Genomic DNA, 21,126 nt, shown 5'->3' with positions numbered 1-21,126 from the left:
AGTCAGTTCATTTTAAATAGAGGGACAGATGCAGGATGTTTCTACAATGGTGGGGTAGAAACAATATTTTAAGGATGTGTTCGGGGGTGGGGGTGGGTGCAATCTATTATAAGACGAGTAAGTTAATCTCTTGAGCCAGTTCATTTTAAATACAGGGACAGATACAGGATGTTTTTTCTTTACAATGGGGGGAGGGGGATAGCGTTTAAAAAAGGCATTCAAATTATTAAAGAAAGGAAAAAATGCAGTTTTCCTAAATACCACAACATATATTACATATATGGCAATCTTCCCTGGATCCGCCAAGCCAACAAAGATGGCTTAAGTTCCCACCACTAAAACTCGAGAGGGGAGGGAGGGGGCGCTGCGCATCATTAGCACCCACCACTGGATCCGCACCTGCCATGATGATTAATTTTTCATTTAGGAATCATACAACAGTACAACGACATGAATAGGCGCGTAACATGAGCAAGGTAGATAAAGGGGAAAATATTCTTCTTTCTTCCTCCATGTCATTCATTTCATTTTGTCATAATTTGTGGAGGGGCGGGACGTAGCCCAGTGGTAAAGCGCTCGCTTGATACGCGGTCGGTCTGGGATCAATCCCAGTCGGTGACACATTGGGCTATTTCTCGTTCCAGTCAGTGCATCGCGACTGGTATATCAAATATCGTGGTATGTGCTATCATGTCTGTGGGGTGGTGCATATAAAAGATCCCTTGCTACTAATGGGGAAAAATGTAGCGGGTTTCCTCTCTAAGAAAATATGTCAAAATTATCAAGTCGTTGACAATCAGTAGCCGATGATTAATACATCATTGTGTTCTAGTGGTGTCGTTAAACAAAACAAACTTCTTTTTAATTTGTGGAATAGTCTATTTAAAACAAATAGTAATAATAAATTATTTTTAAAATGAATAAATAAGCAATTACATTTTTTACATACATACATACATACATACATACATACATACATACAAATGATATTAGCTGAAAATCGGAAGTTGAACAAGGCAAGGCTTTACTTTCATAAGCGTCGATAATAAAGTCTCTGTTTGACTGTCTGTCTTTATCTTTTATCTACCTCTGTATCTCTGTATCTGTCTGTGTCTGTCTCTCTCTCTCTCTCTCTCTCTCTCTCTCTCTCTCTCTCTCTCTCTCTCTCTCTCTCTCTCTCTCTCTCTCTCTCTCTCTCTCTCTCTCTCTCTGTGGTCGAAATAGTAATAAGAAAAAGCCAATATAGCTTGAGTCCTAACGTCTTTTATTAACGTCAATAGAGAATGGATCATCCCAGTCAGTTAAATAAATAAATAAAATGCTTTTCAATTTTACGTGGCAAAATAAACAAAATAAAATTTGGCAGCCATTGTAAAATGTTTCCAGCTAGCAGAATCCTGACATTCAATCTCACATTACTGACATTCAATCTCACATTACTGACATTCAGTCCCACATTACTGCATTCAATCTCACATTACTGACATTCAATCTCACATTACTGACATTCAATCTCACATTACTAACATTCAATCTCACATTACTAACATTCAATCTTACATTACTGATATTCAGTCCCACATTACTGCATTCAATCTCACATTATTGACATTCAACTCTCACATTATTGACATTCAATCTCACATTACTGACATTCAGTCCCACATTACTGCATTCAATCTCACATTACTGACATTCAGTTCCACATTACTAACATTCAGTTCCACATTACTGACGTTCCGTCCCACATTACTGACATTCCGTCCCACATTACGGACATTCAATCTCACATTACTGCATTCAATCTCACATTACTGACATTCAGTTCCACATTACTGACATTCAGTTCCACATTATTGACATTTAATCTCACATTACTGACATTCAATCTCACAATACTGACATTCAATCTCACAATACTGACATTCAGTCTCACATTACTGACATTCAGTTCCACATTACTGACATTCAGTTCCACATTACTGACGTTCCGTCCCACATTACTGACATTCCGTCCCACATTACGGACATTCAATCTCACATTACACCTTTTTACTTTATACAGGCATTACGACGATAGCAATAAATTACATTTAATATATGATACAAAGTTGTTGGGTTTCTTTTTTATCAGTTTCTGTACGGCAATGAACTCGGGGCCTCAACTCTGACATTACCATAAAACATTCCGGGGGGGGTGGGGGGGGGGGGGGGGGGGGGGGGGGGGATTATTATTATTAATTTTTTTTTTTTAGTTTTTAGTCAGCTTTTAAGTGTTATTAGGTGCACAACGGTGCTCAAAGGAATTAATTTTATTTGCTGAAAGACATTTTGACATTAGAGAGAATAATTAATAAATGAGTTTTTTCCGATAGCTTTGTTCGTGTAAAATCAATTATATTTGCACCGACGCATTAACCACGTTAAACAAGATACAAGTAAACAAAATAATAACTAAATTCGATTACAAATACATTTTCTGTTTCTAATATTAATTCACAATTCCGCCTCATCATGTAATGTCATCATTCAGTAATACGTAATATAAACACGCCTAATCAGGCCCGCGGGAGCGTAACAATCCCCCCCCCCCCCCCTTGGGGATCAAACTACTTTTATATTTATTTATATAAAGTAGAACACACACACACACACACACACACACACATATACCCGCCCTCTAAAAAAAACCCGTATGTTTTCATTATATTCTTTAAACTCCAAACACCCCCCACCCACCCACCCACCCCCCCACCCCTCCCCACCCCCCGCCGTCTCCTGCATGCGCCCTATATGTCTATGTTGGTGGTCTGTTCTAAATGATCATGTAATACTGAAAATACCAGAGTACTAGTTTGCCTCTAGGAAAAGTGCTTGTAAAAGATCTCTCGCTTCTTTATCGATGTAATTCGTTTGCCCTAGAGGCGAGATTGTAACTTTAAAAATGATAGGCGTCAGAAGCGAAGGGAAGGGTCGGAGTAAGGGTCACAGAAGGCCACTGGCCCCCAACTCTGAAGATTGTATATCGACCCCCACCCCCCAGTCGAAAGGCGAAGGTGTAGTTGACCCATCCAGTTGCTGATATATCAAGGTGTCTGTAAATCAATGGCCTGGCCACTGCACCACGAAGGGCATTGTTGTTTGGTTATACTTACTTGTGTGCTTATATTCAGTTCACGCTGTCCTGGGCACACACACCTCAGATATCCGGGCTGTCTGTCCAGGACAGTGGATTAGTGCTTAATTGTTAGTGGTTATGGAGTAATCTGTCTTAAATTTCATGATATACAATTTAAATTATTGCTGATGGCGGCCATTTTGAAAATGAAAATGGCGGCCACCATGGGTTAGTTTAGTTATTGCTATCAGACACATCTAGACTATTAGTGTGAGAGAGAGAGAGAGAGAGAGAGAGAGAGAGAGAGAGAGAGAGAGAGAGAGAGAGAGAGAGAGAGAGAGGGGGGGGGGGGGGGTACTGGCTTTACACCTACCCACTGAGGCGTTAAGCTCGTGCTTAGCAGGAGAAGGTACCGGGATGTGAACTCAGTACCTATTAGTCTTAAGGTCCGATGATATAACCGCTACACCAGCGAGAGGCCGGTCGTAACGAGATACGGAATGCGACGGAAGAACACACTCGACGATTGATCGGCTGATTGTTTCGCCGATACTGATTGATTTGTAATTGGTCAGTCGTTGAAGAGGGTATTAACCTCGTTGTGTCTGCCCCATTGCCACGGTTGCCAACAGTTACACGGTTTGACACTACAGGATCCGTCCACCGTGTGTAGAGATGCGGTGGGTAAATGACAAGCCTTAAGGGTGGTAGGTTACACGGGATGGAAATGAAAGGATATTATTTTTATATTACGACTATTTAGTGTCTAACATATTGTTATTTCGACGATTACGGGACAGACAGAGAGAAGTTTGTTTTGTTTAACGACACCATTAGAGCACACTGATTTATTAATCATCGGCTGTTCGGTGTCAAACATTTTGTATTTTTTACATAAAGTCTTACATAAATTTTAAATAAACCCGCAACATTCTGTTCCCATCAGTAACAAGGGATCTTTTATATGCTCCATCCCACAAACAGGATAGCACACGCCACGGTCTTTGATATACCAGTCGTGGTGCACTGACCGGAATTAGAAATACCCCTATGTGCTCGCCGACGGGGATCGATCCCAAAGAGGGAAAGACTAAGACAGACAGACAGACAGAGACAGTAGCAGCCAATTTTTCGGGCATGTGGTTTTATTTATCTTGTTCCATTGCTTTCCCCGCAGACAGAGTGATGGTACCTTATTGTCTGCACATTGTGCTATTCTTCGTTCTAACCAGTGCTCAAGTGTATAATAGTAATAGTTTTTAAAATGCCATTTCTTCCGTCTTTTTTTTTCTTTCTGAGGCGGGACTTAGCTCAGTGGAACAGCGCTCGCTCTAGGATCAATTCCCGTCGGTGGACCCATGGAACTATTTCTTGTTTCAGCCAGTGCTCCATAGCTGGTGTAACAAAGGCCGTGGTATGTACTATCTTGTCCGTGGGATGGTGTATATAAAAGATCCCTTGCTGCTAATCGGAAAGAGTAGCCCATGAAGTGGTGACAGCGGGTTTCCTCTCGCATATCTGTGTGGTCCTTAACCATATGTCCGACGCCATATAACTGTAAATAAAATGTGTTAAGTGCGTTGTTAACTAAAACATTTCCTTCCGTCTTTTTTTATCGCGTTTTCTTGTCAATAACTCTTGATCACTTGACTGGTCATTTAATGTTAAAAGAGTTAGTTCCCTTAGCTCTAAACGCTCAGTTTTTCACGAATGTTTTATTATTCTTTCGTATGGAGGAAAAAAATGGTTCTGAAAATAAACGAAATATATCTGCTTTAGTAACAGGAACTTTGCGTAGACCAGATCTGGGAGGGGGGGGGGGGGGGTGTTCGTCGAATATGAACTCAGCGAACCCTCTTGTTTATAATTCTTTGGAAACGTATGTGAATATTGTAATATTGTTCTGTATAATGTTGTTTTACCGTCAGCCTACGACCCTGAGTGCTGTTGATAAACTATTAAACGAAACATATGTCATTATAACAATATTATCCGTCTATATACATACATACACATACAGACAGACAGACAGACTGACTGACTGACAAACACGCACACACGCACAAACTACGCACGCACAGATACACACGTACATTAGACTAATCACTTCTTGCAAAATGTCGTTTGATCCGGGTTTTTAACATTTATTTCACAGTATACTTAATTAAATATATTGAGTGGCCTTTATGAAATATGTGGTTTATTTTCCTAAATTGTTATTTTCTTTATTCCACCCCGGTGGATCCATTCAACTCTCTCTCTCTCTCTCTCTCTCTCTCTCTCTCTCTCTCTCTCTCTCTCTCTCTCTCTCTCTCTCTCTCTCTCTCTCTCTCTCTCTCTCTCGTTATAAATAGTGCACCACAACTGGCCAAAGGCAGTGGTATGTGCTTTCCTGTCTGTGGGAAAGTGCATATAAAAGATTACTTGATGAATCAGGAACAAGTGCACCACGACTGGTATATCAAAGGCCGTAGTATGTTCTATCCTGTCTGAGGTATGGTGCATTTAAAAGAGCCCTTGCAACTAATGGAAAAAAATGTAGCGGGTTTCCTTTCTAAGACTGTATTTCAAAATTACCAATTGTTTGACATCCAATAGCAGATGAGTAATAAATCAATTTGCTCTAGTGGCGTCGTTAAACAAAACACACTATACTGTCAGATTTGTAGCTGTAAAATAAGAATATGAGAAGAAAACATAATGACAACAATAACAACTGAGCATTGGGTGATGCGTTTTCAATGCGGTTCAGTATAGTTTCAAGTTGTTACATGTGTATTCAAACCAAACAAACCGTGACGCAAACACGTCTTTGTTTTTCTGAACTGTTTTATGTCAAGGCGCATACATGTGGCTTTTATTGACATTCAGAATGGAAATTTGAATAAAACTACCGTCGCATAAAGCAATCTATTACTGAGTAAACAAATTAGAAACATACATAGAAGAAGTGTCGTGATACATCGCCAGACAAATACAAAGTACGTTTGTATACACCGTGTGTGCATGTTTGTATATTAGAAACATACATAGAAGAAGTGTCGTGATACATCGCCAGACAAATACAAAGTACGTTTGTATACACCGTGTGTGCATGTTTGTATATTTATTGCACAAACAATCTGAGGCAGGCAGACAGACAGACAGACAGACAGATAGATATATAGTTAAGTAGTTAAGCCATTGGACATAAGGCTGGTAGGTACATGGTTCGCAACCCGGTACCGGTTCCCACCCATAGCAAGTTTTAACGACTCGATGGGTAGGTGTAAGACCACTATACCCTCATCTCTCTCTCTCTCTAACCACTAACAACTAACCCACTGTCCTGGACAGATAGTTGAGGTGTATGCCCAGGACAGCGTGCTTGAACCTTAATTGGATATAAGCAGGAAAATAAGTTGAAATTAAAAATGTTAGTGTGGGAAATCATCTAGTGGCTGAAAATTCAGCACAATCCCTAAACTCACATTTTCCAACATCGAGAGAGAGAGAGAGAGAGAGAGAGAGAGAGAGAGAGAGAGAGAGAGAGAGAGAGAGAGAGAGAGAGAGAGAGAGAGAGAGAGGAGAGAGAGAGAGAGAGAGAGAGAGAGAGAGAGGAACAGACAGACAGAGACAGAGAGAGACAGGGGTAGTAGTGGATATGTTTTTAAAGTCACGATTGTATGCACTCATGAACTACTGTCAAATTAGTGTTCATACAAACACTCGTCTTATTATTGTTTATTATCCAATGCTGCGGTCGAATTGGTGGGAACAAAATGGTACCGGGTCTGACTTAACTGGTCTTAGTGTAGTTGTGCTATGGAGTTGTCTTGGGTAACTATTCGTGTCTGGGACTGGTCTAAAAAAAAAAAAAAAACCCCACATAGATAGCAGATCCGTTGGAATCGGGGGAAAGTGGGCTGTTCCCTTCACTTGAGGCCTCCCATCAACGCCATCATTCCCCCCACTCCTACTATAGCCTGTGCATGACACTTCATATATGCTTTGTGTACAGAGAAAATGATAATATCGGAACAACGAACATGTATACGAAATACCCCAAGTGCCATGTCTTTAGCATCTAACATTTCCTTACACTGTAAATACTTAAACAAGGGTGGAACCAGGATCATATGGAATGGGACACGTGCTGACTGGAATACTGGTACTAAACTCGCCAAAAGGATGTGGGGAAGGATGGTGCCAGATCACCCCTAAATCCGCTCCTGCTAAATACGCTTTTCTTTCCTTTTTACCAACCATACCCCCTCCCCCCCCCCATCTCCAGCCTTTTAAGATCGTATTTTACGTAGTAACCGTGATGACATCAACAACAAAAAATCAAAGTATAATGTCTTTGTGCAGTTTTTACCAAGTGGATCCACGACTGCTACATCAAACGTTATATTTCTCTCTCTCTCTCTCTCTGTCTGTCTCTCTGTCTCTCTCTCTCTCTCTCTCTCTCTCTCTCTCTCTCTCTCTCTCTCTCTCTCTCTCTCTCTCTCTCTCTCTCTCTCTCCCACGTATCGAAATAACCCTAAATGTTCAACAAATAACCGCTGTTTAGAATATGTTGAGGTGTAGTTAAGGAAATACACCGTTCCTTCCCTGTCCCCTGGGTCTCCTTAATCTAATTGGCGCCGTTTGGGTTGAACGACCTGCTTTCAACTCGTGTCCCCGGAGACGTCGCCCACTTTCAATGTGTTTGTGTGTCGTTCACGTCGTGGTCTAGGGAGGATTAAACTTTGTTTTTGTTTTTTTCTTTAACAACACCACAAAAGACGCTTTTCGATCAACTAAGTCAAATCAACCAAGTAGCTCCACTTTCACTCTAGAGGTAAAGCGCTCGCTCGATGCGCGGTCGGTCTGGGATCGATCCCCGTCGGTGAACCCATTGGACTATTTCTCATTCCAACCAGTGCACCACGACTAGCATAACAAAGGCCGTGGTATGTATTACCCTGTATGTGAGATGGTGCATATAAAAGATCCCTTGAAAGGAGTAGCCCATGAAGTTGTGACAGCGGGTTTCCTCTCTCAATATCTGTGTGGGCTGTAACCATATGTCTGACGCCAAATAAATGTAAATAAAATGGGTTGAGTGCGTCGTTAAATAAAACATTTCCTTCCTTCCACTTTTGATGAGCTATTCTGAATTATACGTCAAAATTACCTTCAAGAAAATAGGCAACGTTTTCTGTTTGGCTTTAATCCTACGGGACATTTGCAAATTCAATAGTACCCAAACCAACCTTCGCTAGCTACCGACCCTGGTCGGGCTGCTTATGTTCCCTTGCACATGCCAGCGCATACGACCTCTTCTCCCATCCACCCCCATCCCCAAACCATTTCCTGTCCTGGACGGAGGAGCCGGTGAAAGTCCACTCCTGCGCCCATGACAGGCGTGTGCTACAACATCTTGTTCTGAATGTGCACGTTAAAACCTATGACCTGAACCAGACCTGAAGCTGATCTGACTCGACACCACTAGAGCACATTGATGTATTAATCATCGGCTGTTGGATGTCAAACATGTGTAATCTTAACATGTAGACTTAGAGAGGAAACCCGCGAACTTTTTTTATTAGTAGCAAGGGATCTTCTATATGCATCATTCCACAGACAGGCTAGCACATACCACGGCCTTCGATATACCAGTCGTGGTGCACTTGCTGGAAAGAGAAATAGCCCAATGGGCCCACCAGTGGGAATCGATCCTAGACCGACCGTATATTAGGCGAGCGCTTTACCACTGGGCTGGGCTGGGTGTGTGTGTGTGTGTGTGTGTGTGTGGTGTGTGTGTGTGTGTTATAATATAATACATTATACTTATTTACTTATAAGTATTTGACATGCGTATATTAAGATTCAAGCACGCTGTCCTGGGGACACAGTCCAACAACCAGGACAGCCCCTATCCCGGACAGGAAGGAGTTGGACAAAATGTGCTATGTCTTTATTTGTTTTATTACAATTAGTGATCTATAATCGATAAAATTAGTGGGTGTATTTTCTATTGAAAATAAATATATTGTCATTCTAAAGTTTTTAATAATTTGGACGACAATTTTAACGGTCCCCTAAATTAGAAATGGAAGCAGACACGTAGACCAATTTTGATGCCACGACCAAAAGAGAAATAATGACATGCCCGCGCATGGACCTACGGCTTATAGTTTTATATTATGTGAGGGCGTAGTTGTTTTGAAGGAATAAATAAACAATATACAATCTAATATAATATACTACACTGTTCCATACCTTGTGGTACACATGTAGGCTAATACGTGTACATTAACTTATATTTTAATTTATGTATTTATTTTTTGTGTGCGTCCATTGTCAGTCATGTTATAGTATGGGGTTAATCCCTTTGTAAATAATCCTCTTTCACTCCTGTGCCAGATAAACCCATACACCTCTGCTCTAAAATGGACCGACCACTCGACTTGGGGTTACTTATTCATCACATTATTAAGTGCATTTCAATAACTGCCATGTTGGCGAATGTCGTATAGTATGACACAGGAAAAAAACAAACAAGGTCATCTTATTCTTTAAAGAGAGAGTGTCCGCAGTTTTCAGCCCTTGAAACATGTATCCGTTCAATGAAGCCGTTTTAACGACTAATGCCCATACCACATTGAATCTGGCATATGTGGCAAAAACATCATTCACAAATTCAGCTAGCTAACGTTCGCGAACTATTTGATTGGTTTCCGACGCGGCCATTTGGTGTACAGTGAAGCGCATAAACCAGTCTTGCGAACGCTTGTTTTATTTGGGGTGTTGTTGGGTTTTTTTTTTTTGTTTTTTTTTTTTTTTTTTTTTTTTTTTTTTGGGGGGGGGGGGGGGGGGGTTGGTTTGTTTGGGGTTGTTTGGGGTTGTTATTGTTTTTGTTTTTTTGTTGTGGGGTTTTTTTTGTGGGTTTTTTTTTTTTTGGGGGGGGGGGGGCGGGGTTGTATTGGGATTTTTGTTGTTTTTGTTTTTGTTTTTGGCGGGAGGGGGTCTGCTGGGTTTAGCTGAACTTAGCCTAAGTCTGGTGTTTACTAAACTTTTAGTCTGGACTCAAGACTCTAACAGAGACTGAGACTTTAACGCTATAGCAACGCCTTTGACGACAATGAATATGTGAGTCTAGATTTGACGTTTTATTTATGTAGGGGCCATCATGTACGGTGTATCTTCACGTCTGAATCTGTAACTGAGAGAGAGAGAGAGAGAGAGAGAGAGACAGAGAGAGAGAGAGAGAGGAGAGAGAGAGAGAGAGAGATGAGAGGAGATGGATGAGAGCGAGAGGAGAGAGAGAGAGAGAGAGAGAGAGAGAGAGAGAGAGAGAGAGGGGTAGAGAGAGAGAGAGAGGGGGGGGGGGGTGTGTACATTTTCGTTCTGGAGGTTTCTACGGGTCTATAAGAAAGGATTTCAACCGGAAGTACCATACAATGTTTTGAGAGGGAAATAAAACTGGACTGGTAGCATGTTTCACTCCGTGCAGTGTATATTATATCTATTATCTGTAATATCTTTCTGGTTGTTATGTGGCCGTCATTACACGTAATAGACAGGCGACGTACCATCACGTACGATCATTCCATCTAAAGTATTAACATGCGTGGTAATTTGTGTTTAGGAAATCAGCTCATTACATCACTGGTTGCTTAGCTACCAACAAATTAAACTTTGCGACGGTGTAGGGCATGCGCATTCGCGTCTCCGATTTAATCTAATTACACCACCATGATGTAACGTAAAACGAGGGTTGTCGAAAAATAAATAATAAGTAACAGAAGTCTGAGTGAAATCTAATTTGATAAAATCACGTAAAATGTCATGTGTGACTAAAATCGAAATTTTACTCTGTGTCATTACATATGTAATGTGGAGTGTTAAGGACGGCGAACGCTCGCGAACAGTTTGACTGGTATCACCGTGTTGTAGAGACATCACATTCGTTTAACGTTAAGGCGCAAAAAAAAACGGTCTCGTGAGCGACAGCGAGTGCTCGCGCTCCTGAACTTACATCAGCTGACATTTCATCTTTTGAATAGTCATCAAAATATCGACCAATCAAATGTTTTGCTTTCAAATACGTCACTTACATCTATTTCGGCTGTTGACCAAAACATGGATGTTACTACACCACATCAGTTCTTAACTGTGGTAATGTTGACATGTTAAAAAAGCCCTTATATCTGCAAGTAAAAAGGTGTTATTGGCTTTTAACAGAAATAGATGACGTTTGTTTTGTTTAACACCACCACCAAAGCACATTGATTTATTAATCATCGGCTATTGGATGTCAAACATTTGGTAATTTTGACATTTAGTCTTACAGAGGAAGCCCGTTATAGTTTTCCATTAGTAGCAAAGGATCCTTTATATGCACTATCCCACAGACAGGATAGCACATACTTTGATATACCAATCGTGGTGCACTGAAATGGACCAATTGGCCCACCAACGGGGATTGATCCTAGACCGACCGCGCAGCAAACGAGCGTTTTACCACTGGTATGTGCTCTCCTGTATGTGGGATGGTGCATATAACAGATATAGTCCATGAGCCAGACCTGGAATTTTTAAGTTTGACTACCAAATCGATTCGAGGGACTAAAAGCCACTATGAGTTTCAGTTAGCATGATATCTCAACTGTATGAAAATATGTGATAGACATTTCAAAAGTCCAGCTTAATATGAAAATGGCGGCCATTTTTCAAAATGGCGGTAATTTTGTTTATAAATTAGCATTTATCAGATATTAGTGTCTTCTTCAAAAATCACTCTGGTTAGGCCAAATAAGTTGATTGAATATTGCCCAGTAGTGCATTCTGAATATTTTAATGTATATTTTATAGCATTATTTTTATATATCAGTGTATAAACATAAACAGATACTTTTTTTTTTCTTTTTCTTCTTTCGTATTTTCTCAAATAGTTTTAAATATTAAAAAAACACAGTGCTATAAAATATACATTAGAATATTCACTATGTAATACTGGACAGTATTCAAAACACTGATTATACCTAACCACAGCCAATTTTGAAGAAGGAGCTAATTTCCTATATGTGTTAACAGATAAATACAGTTGACGCCATTTTGAAAAATGGCCGCCATTTTCATATTTTGCTGGGCTTCTGAAATGTTCATCACATTTTTTCATACATTTCAGATACCAGGATAACTGAAAACCTTAGTGGCTTTTAGTCCCATTTTTGGTAGTCCAGTTTTGCCTGGCTCATGGACTAATAACTTACTACGTATGGAAAACTGTAGCGGGTTTTCTCTCTAAGACTATATGTCAGAATTACCAAATGTTTGACATCCAATAATCAACGGTTAATATTTTATTTTCATTTCAACTTATTTTCATGCTTTTATCAAATTAATGTTCAAGCACGCTGTCCTGAGCACATATCTCAGCTGTCTGAGCTGTCTGTCGAGGACAGTGGGTTAGTTGTTAGTTGGTCAGTGGTTAGTGAGAGAGAAGAGGATGTTGTGACTTTACACCTACCCATTGAGTCGTTAAAGCTCGCTCTGGGTGGGAACCGGTACCGGGCTGCGAAGCCTGTACCTACCAGTCTTATGTCCGATGGCTTAACCACGGCACTACCGAGGCTGGTAACGGTTAATAAATCAGAGTGCTCTTTGTGGTGTCGCTAAACGAAAAAAACCCACTTTATGTGACAGAATGTTTGACATCCAGTAGCGGATGATTAATAAATCAATGTCGTTGTACAACACAAACTTTTAAAACTCTGATTTGGTACAAGCAAGTCAAGCTTACTGTTCATATGATCTAATTATAGGTCACTTAAAGCGCCGAGTGAGTTGTTAAGTAAAACGTGACACTTGAATCAGATTGCACAGCATTTTCCACATGACTTAAACTTGGCATGCAGTTAATGTTTTCAAGTGCACCCTCTTTGTAAAGAATATATTCACAATGACATTTTTTTCTCTCAATACGAAAACATAAACCGCGCAATTAAATTAAACCTCTAGGTTGTCAGTGACCTTGAAAAACAAGTATTTGGCATTTGCTAAGAACATACTGGTAGATCATGCCTTTTTAGATAGATATGTAAATTGTGGTATGTGTGTGTGTGTGTGTGGGGGGGGGGGGGCAAGTAAACGTTTTGAGTCAGAAGTTCTCCCCACCCCACTCTTCTTTCCTAAGAGTCTGTAGATGCATTTAGCACTGACGTAGGATGCGGAGAGTAGGGGGAAGGGGAGAGAGGGACATGTGCCCCCCCCCCTCCACTTTGTAGCAGCAGAGATGGTTTTTATATACTTTTACATGTATTTATATATATTATGTCTGTCTGCGTCGAGGAATGTGCTGTCCTGTTTGCAGATAATGGTTTACAAGTTACTGTTTGGAGCGAATCCTCAGGGGTCAAAACCCTTTTCTTCTCGAAAAATGGACCCTGCGTGCTGTAAACGTTTTGCCACCTAAAATAATATCTACATATATCTAGGATCACAACCTAGATGGACAACCTTGCCAACAAGCTACTGGAAATTGTTTTATTCGCTGTTAAATATGATGCCCCTCTGCGAAATTCACACAGTGTTTTCCATTTGCCCAGTAGTCAGTCTCTGATTTGTTCTCTTTTTGGAAAGTGTTTACTTTGTGTTTGGAGTTGATCCCAAATAGATTTTGTCCTAGGAATCCGATGGTGCTAACAGATTTTTGATAAAGTGTGTCCAACATGACCCCTCGGACCACACAATGTTTTGCTTGGGGGGGGGGGGGGGGGGGGGGGTGTCAATATGAAAAGTTACTTTTGTATGTAAATGCTGGTCGATTTGGATATCTTTTGCATCGATTTATATGAACTCAAGGACGGCCAATCCAATCAAATAATTTTCAAAATCCAAGATGGCCGCCATTATGCTCAAAATTCAAAATGGCCGCAAAAATGGTGAAATGTTCTAATGGGTTCACCAAATATATTTCAAATTCATTTAATGTTTTTATCTTGTATACAGTATTTATTGCCACAGTTTTGTAGCAGACTGATAGTCAAATACAAAATGACCCAAAATGGCTGTTACAAATAGAGAAATGTTATTAGATATGCATCTAATATACAGACTTTGTAAAACAAGTCGACAAAGAAACACAATACATCTGTTAAACCCAGGGAAATACAATATTGTAGATGCTATGCGAGTTGTATGAATTTATGAATAATTCTCATCAATAATCTTTCACCTCCAACTTTAAAATCCTAGGTACACATGATTGTGGAGTTCCTAAAGTTATTGCCAAACACTACTCTTCACCTCGTTTGTGATGGTTATCGCCCAGAAAGGTAACAGCTGAACTTGTGCAAAGAATGGCCAGACAAAAGTAGACAACAGAGAATCTTTGATTTCAGTCAAATCTTACTAAAGCTGTGGGAATGGGATGACCTTTTGTTTTACAAACAATACTAACAAACAACCGAAAACAAGACAGAATTCCTTCATGACTACTTGTTGTCCTGGGGCCTAATTCACTAAACTCTCGCAACTTTGCGATCTCGCAGTGCGATGCTAAAAGACTTGCAAAGAGGATGCTTTGTTGTCTAGCAGAGCCTAAGAGAGCTTTGTGAATTAGGCCTCTGGTATTTTACATATCGACAGTACATCTATATCACTAAATATACCCAGTATGCATAAGTGTACGAGACGGGGGGGGGGGGGGGGGGGAGGGTGTACAAGGTGGTGGTGGTGGGAACTGCCCTAGAGTAAAACCTCAAAATCGGACAAAAATGAAAGAGATATTCGGGAAAATGTGCTAACCTCAGACCTTTTTACCATGTATTTCCATCATTCTACCCTCAAAATTAGTTGTAATCCATATAAACATGTGTAGTGATTCGTTTACAACCCTATATATCTGTGTGGTAATTTTGATAATATGAATAAATGTTGTTATCCAGATTCGGGCATTTTCGTTTAATTCGGAGAAAAAACAGCCTGCACCCCCTCCCCTCCCCCAACAAAAATGGTAGCCCGTACGCCTATGTCAGTATAGATATATATTTGCAAACATATGCAGTCCAGATACAGATGTCTCTGACATTAGTTAATTCCACAGATAGACTGACCCAAGGCTTGCACTTCATATTGTCTATGCTTCGTCGAGGCACGCAGGCACGTGCCTCATAGCTGATTACACTGATTGATGTGTACATACTGGTACTCATGCTTCTTATTGCTATCAAATGCAAGGACTATCAACATTGAAAAAAGGGATAATCTACCACAAGGTTAAAGCACAGGCGGAGCACCTTGTAAATGCCTACCAGCTTTCCATGTGGCAACTGGGGGCGACTATACCCATCCATTATTTAGGATTTCCAAGTTTCAGATCGTCATGATGCAGAAAAGTCATGACGCAATATTTGTACTGACAACTGGCCCAAAAGGGAAAAGGACACACCTGGGGAAAGTCAGTACATCATGCTATTCCCTGACAAAGGGACATAGATGCTATTCACACTTAAGAAGCACCTACCTAGAATACCAAGTTGGCCAACACCACTGACCTACCAGACACGACATACTAGATGAGCTAAGCTGATAATGATTCCAGTTTGATACCAGTGATGATAGCTCGAAATCGTAACACAATGCTCAGTCCAGTGTTGAAAGTAGATGACATGTATGTTTAAAACACTGTTCCATAGTATCACATTATTCCTGGTATTCTGTATATGTCACCCATCAGAGAGTGATTCACATCTGCCAAAGTGCCCTTTCGACTGAGTTACTTTTTGAATCATGATATCAATTTTGTTGTTGAGATTTAGGAAAAATTTAATATATATGATCATATTATTAATAATCTAGCGTCCTTACCACAGGGAACACCATTGTCTTACTCTAATATTTACTACAATTTATTTATTTCTGGGCAGATTGTTTTCTAAATTGACACAAAAATAGTGTTTTTTTGTTATTTCCTAGATAGGGTAGATGGGTAAAAGGATTGGTCGCTCTCAATGGACTAGTTTGGATTGTTTCGCATCCCGACCAGTGTTTTACAATTAATACTGCTACTTTTCATAATAACTACTGTAGCAGCTTCCCTCACAATTCTCTCTCTCTCTCTCTCTCTCTCTCTCTCTCTCTCTCTCTCTCTCTCTCTCTCTCTCTCTCTCTCTCTCTCTCTCCATATGCCCCCCCTCTCTCTCTTTCTCTCTCCATATGCCCTCTCTCTCTCTCTCTCTCTCTCTCTCTCTCTCTCTCTCTCTCTCTCTATCTCTCACTGCGTGTGTTAGTGTATGAATGCATAGGTGAGCATGTGCATTGGGTTTTCCTTCTATATCTATCTCCATCCTAGTGCAGGGCGCACAATACTTTGCTTAATGTGCAGGACGGGTTGCTTCCCTCTATTTAGCAAATTTAAAGGGGGGGGGGGTATGTTGTTGGAAGATTTATTTTGTTAACAATGATGCAAGTACTTCAATCAGGATTTAGTGAGTACAGTAGGTTATACATTTGTGGTTTGTGTGTCCATTTGTTGCACTATTTCGGTGCCACAAGTTTTGAATACAGGCTATATATAGGGTATGTAACAATATTCGGACGTAGAAAGCACCACACTTTCTACGTCCCTTTGGACTATTTGCATTCCTCTCCCAGGCATTATCTCTCTCTTTCTCCACCCCTGTCAAAACAACAATATGCTAAATACCAAATGACCATCAGTTAAAATACTAAATTACGACAATAACTAATTTTAAATAATTCTAAACCAAGAACCTTATTGGCTGTTTTCTTTCGCTGACGTCATAATCACCGCTCTGTATTGTTCACGTCTGTCTACCGTAACCTAGGAAGGTCAGAAGGAAAACTGTTAGAATATTATATCGCAGAAAAACGGAACTGTCAGTTATGTTGAGGTGATTCCCTGCGAACAATTCGGAAATCGCTGGGATTAAAAATCAGACTAATAAAACACAAAACCCCGCCAAATGTCTCGCTCGCAGCACGTGCTTAACTTCATCCACTTCCGGTGGCCGCCTGTAATGTCGGTGTCTGTAAAGTAGGTAATCGTGTATAGTGATTCACAGAAGATGATCAATATCCAGTCATAAAATAATCCTCCGTGTTTCGCCCGGCTGTCGATACGCTGACGTAGGTTTCTGTTTCTTTTCACGCGAAGCGTAACAAAATAACAGATACCAGTTAACGATGATTGCTGAACTTTCCAAGTAAATAGAATAATAAATGAAAAGAAAGTTCGCACTTGGCAAACTTTGACGAGTGCTCGAGAAGTAGGAATTTTGGACTTAATGAGGAGCAAAACAGTTACCGCTGACGGTTTCACATGGATTAAATAATGGCGGCATGATGTGTTAGAGAGAGCAAAAAGGTCAAATCCAAACTGTCCACTGAAATAAACACTCCTGAAATAGATTTCTACCTTTGACTTTGCAACGCAAGCACCGTGAATATATAATATATATTTAGATAGGAAAGATGTTTAAATTTCTCTTTAACCTTTTTTTTAAGGCCATGTACCAACTCGGTTGTTTGTTTTTTTCTTCTTTTTTTTTCTTTTTTTCGGGGGGTGGGGGGTGTTTTTGTTTAACGACACGCTAAAGTAAAGCACATTGATTTCCCAATCATCGGCTATTGGATATCAAACATTTGGTAATTCTGACATGTAGTCTTAGAGAGGAAACCCGCTACATATTTCCATTAGTAGCAAGAGATCTTTTACAAATATATATACACCATCTCACAGACAGGATAGCACATATATACCAGTCGTGGTGCACTGGCTGGGACGAGAAATAGCCCAAATAGGCCCACCTACGGAGATCGATCCCAGACCGACCGTGCATCAAGCGAGCGCTTTACTACTGGGATACGTTAAGGACCATACAGATATAGAGAGGAAACCCGCTGTCGCCACTTTATGGGCTACTCTTTTCGATTAGAAGCAAGGGATCTTTATATGCACCATTAAGGACTGGAATGGAGTCAATTTATTATTATTATTATTTTTTTTTTTATTTTTTTTTTTTTTTTTGACTGCCCGCTCTATTTGCAACTAATTCATTTCATATTTAAGCCAGACGCAAAGAACTTAAAAATATATATATAATTGTAAATTTAGTTATTATGATGCATTCAAAATAAACAAATTTGTTTCGTTTCGTTTTGTTTTTGTTTTTGTTTGTTTTTTCTGGCGTTTTTTCTTTTTTCTTCTTCTTTCATTTCTAATTCAAATTGTAAATTCCATAGCCTTATTACCCCACCAACCCCTCCTGTCTTGGACTATGACGATGAGCCCAATACAGTCGTGCTTTAACCTTCAGTGGATGTAAGCACGAGATTGTCCCCCCCCCGTACAAAAATGGGAACTCGTACGCCTACTTAAGTCATCATATGACGTAAAGTGTCTGTAAGTGACATGTGACGTCATGCTGTGAAATAAGCGGTTTACGTTAGACAATAGGGTACCGTATAGACCAGTATATCACGCCACCGGCCACGTTTACGCAGTGGTTAAGCCATCGGACTACAGGCTGGTACGTACAGGGTTCGCAGCCCGGTACCGGCTCCAACCCAGAGCGAGTTCTTAAGAGCTCAATGGGTAGGTGTAAGGCCACTACACCCTCTTCTCTTTCACTAACCACATAACCAACTAACAAGTAACCCGCTGTCCTGAACAGACAGTCCAGATAGCTGAGATGTGTGCCTAGGACAGCGTGCTTGAACCTTAATTGGATATAAGCACAAAAATAAGTTGAAAGGAAAGGAAATATTTCACGCCGTCATACATAATGAGTTTACACTAATGGCGATTATCACACATTTAAGACAAAATTTCTGTCACCTGCTGTTCTTGAAATTAACGGTATAGTATGAAAGCCAACAGTAAATTGTGTCGTAATTTGAGGTCATTAAACAATTACGTAATGGGATGCGTTACAAAATGTCCGGGCAGAGGGAGGTTGGTGTTTGTAACAGTAACGTAAAGTTTTTCAAATCGATGTTTTACAAACCTTCTGCAATACTTACAGTTTGACGAGGGCAAATGCTCTTGCTCGCGTGTGGTAGAGAATAACGATTTGTGCGTGGGCGAATCATTGCTCGCCTCATCACACAGATAATATCGCTAATTTATTTTATTCAAGATTACTATGGATTTGACAATGAGAGCAATTGCTCACCTACATAATTTCAGGAAAGTAACAATGTTCAAATGTTCATCTCTGACTTGTAGCCATTGATGGACTTGTTTTTTCCCGTTGAAACCATAGTACCACAACTAGTACATCAAAGGACGATGTGAATATTGTTCTGCCAATAGGGAAAGCATTAATCCTACAGGACATTCCAAATTCCATAGCATCCAAACCAACCCTCCGCCTGCTACCGACTCTTGCCAATGCAGGCCGTCCCTTCTCCCACCCACCCCAACCTTTTCCTGTCCTGGACGGAGGAGCCGGCCGAGGCGACACCGGCACATGACAGGCGTTCGCTAAAACAGCTTGCTCTGAATGTGTACGTTAATCCCTTTAACATAACATAACATAACACAACATCTGTCGATCTGTCGATAGGAGTAGCCTATGTACCGGTAGCCGGTCTCTCTCTCCTCTCTCTCTCTCTCTCTCTCTCTCTCTCTCTCTCTCTCTCTCTCTCTCTCTCTCTCTCTCTCTCTCTCTCTCTCTCTCTCTCTCTCTCTCTCTCTCTCTCTCTCTCCGAAATGGTATGTACTAATCTGCCTGTGTGGATGGTGCATATAAAACATCCATTATTGTCTGTCTAAAAGGTACCCCCATGGCGTGTCGGAAGCGGATTTTCTCTCTCCTTAACCATCATGTCCGACTGTAATTGAAATGTGTTGAGTGCGAATGTCATTAAGTAAAACATTTCTTCCCTCCAATTACACGTACGTGCGTGTGCAGAGGGGGTGGGGTGGTAGTTGAGGTCGACCCCCTACCCCCGCCACGAGCGAAATTTCTTTTTTCCGATCTAATTTCAGGGGCAGCATACCCCCCCCCCTCCAAAAAAACAACAACAAACAAACAAACAAACAAACCAAAACAAATAACAATTTTTTTTGGCACCACAGTCTTGACCCCTCTCCTGCTAAAATTCTTGCACACACACCTGAAATGACAGTAATTTTGGAAACTGCTTAGGCGTTTTAATACAACCAACATCCCTTTTTCCCCCATCCTTTTCTTGCTATTATGAAAATCGTTTGTTACCGTATTGACAACAATAAACTGTTATTTATCTTCCCTAACGACCGACCTGTCCATCGACCAAGCGTGACTTGGTTTGTTAATTATTCACTGATCGTTATCCACTCAATTTTCTTTACGGGAGTTTGGCACACCATGTTTCCGGGCCAAAAAAGCATCGTTTGCGTGAACAAAATAATGTGATGTTGCAGGCACTCATTTTAGCTTTGGACATAATTATGTTATCACCTGCTCGGCCTTGGGCTTTGGCGAGTAAATATAGTGTGAGACTAATTAAAACGGAAAGGAATATATGAGTTAAAAATGTTCAATATATGATACTTTAAAAAAAAGAGAAAAAAAAGAGGAGTTAAACTTGAAAGAAAGAATGAGTAAAACGTGAGTATCCTAGCTAACATGTTGCTGGTTAGAAGAGGCATTTATTTAACTTCAATAAAGCGAGGAATAAAATACAGTAACAATTTCACAACTTGTTACTGCAAATGCCTCTTCTCTGTCTTCTTCTTCTTCTTCTTCTTCTGTTTTTCCCACCTTTTCTCCCAACTCCTCTGTTCTATTGCATCTCTGTGCACCTGGCAATATGATTAGTACGTTCAATATTCCTTCTTTCTTTCATTCATTTCTTTCATTTTAACTTTATTCCCAGTTATGGTTCAAGCACGCTGTCCTGGGCACACACATTCAGCTGCAGCTATCTGGGTTTTTTTTTTTCACCAAGGACACAGGTTAATGGTTAGTTGTTAGTGAGACAGAAGATCAGGTCAAGTCATAGGTTTTAACGTGCACATTCAGAAC

At 40.4% G+C, this 21,126-nt stretch overlaps 1 protein-coding gene across 3 annotated transcripts in view; it reads left to right on the top strand.

Moving 5' to 3' along the window:
* The window catches only part of LOC121377344 (doublecortin domain-containing protein 2-like), a 141,177-nt gene that overhangs the window by 12,555 nt on the left and 107,496 nt on the right, over nucleotides 1-21,126 (top strand). Inside the window, exon 1 of one of the 3 annotated variants that reach the window (XM_041505296.1) lies at nucleotides 20,311-20,709. The exons of the other annotated variants lie outside the window; for them this stretch is intronic. Within the exon in view, the coding sequence (XP_041361230.1) occupies nucleotides 20,699-20,709 (11 nt within the window). The 5' untranslated portion in view covers nucleotides 20,311-20,698. Of the gene's footprint in view, nucleotides 1-20,310; nucleotides 20,710-21,126 lie in introns of those variants that run through there. 3 annotated transcript variants of the gene reach the window in all.

This window comes from Gigantopelta aegis, chromosome 7, assembly GCF_016097555.1.
Source record: "Gigantopelta aegis isolate Gae_Host chromosome 7, Gae_host_genome, whole genome shotgun sequence".
NCBI classification, from domain to species: domain Eukaryota; kingdom Metazoa; phylum Mollusca; class Gastropoda; order Neomphalida; family Peltospiridae; genus Gigantopelta; species Gigantopelta aegis.
The sequence above is the reverse complement of the archived record's forward strand: the minus strand, read 5'-3'. Positions and strand labels throughout refer to the sequence as shown.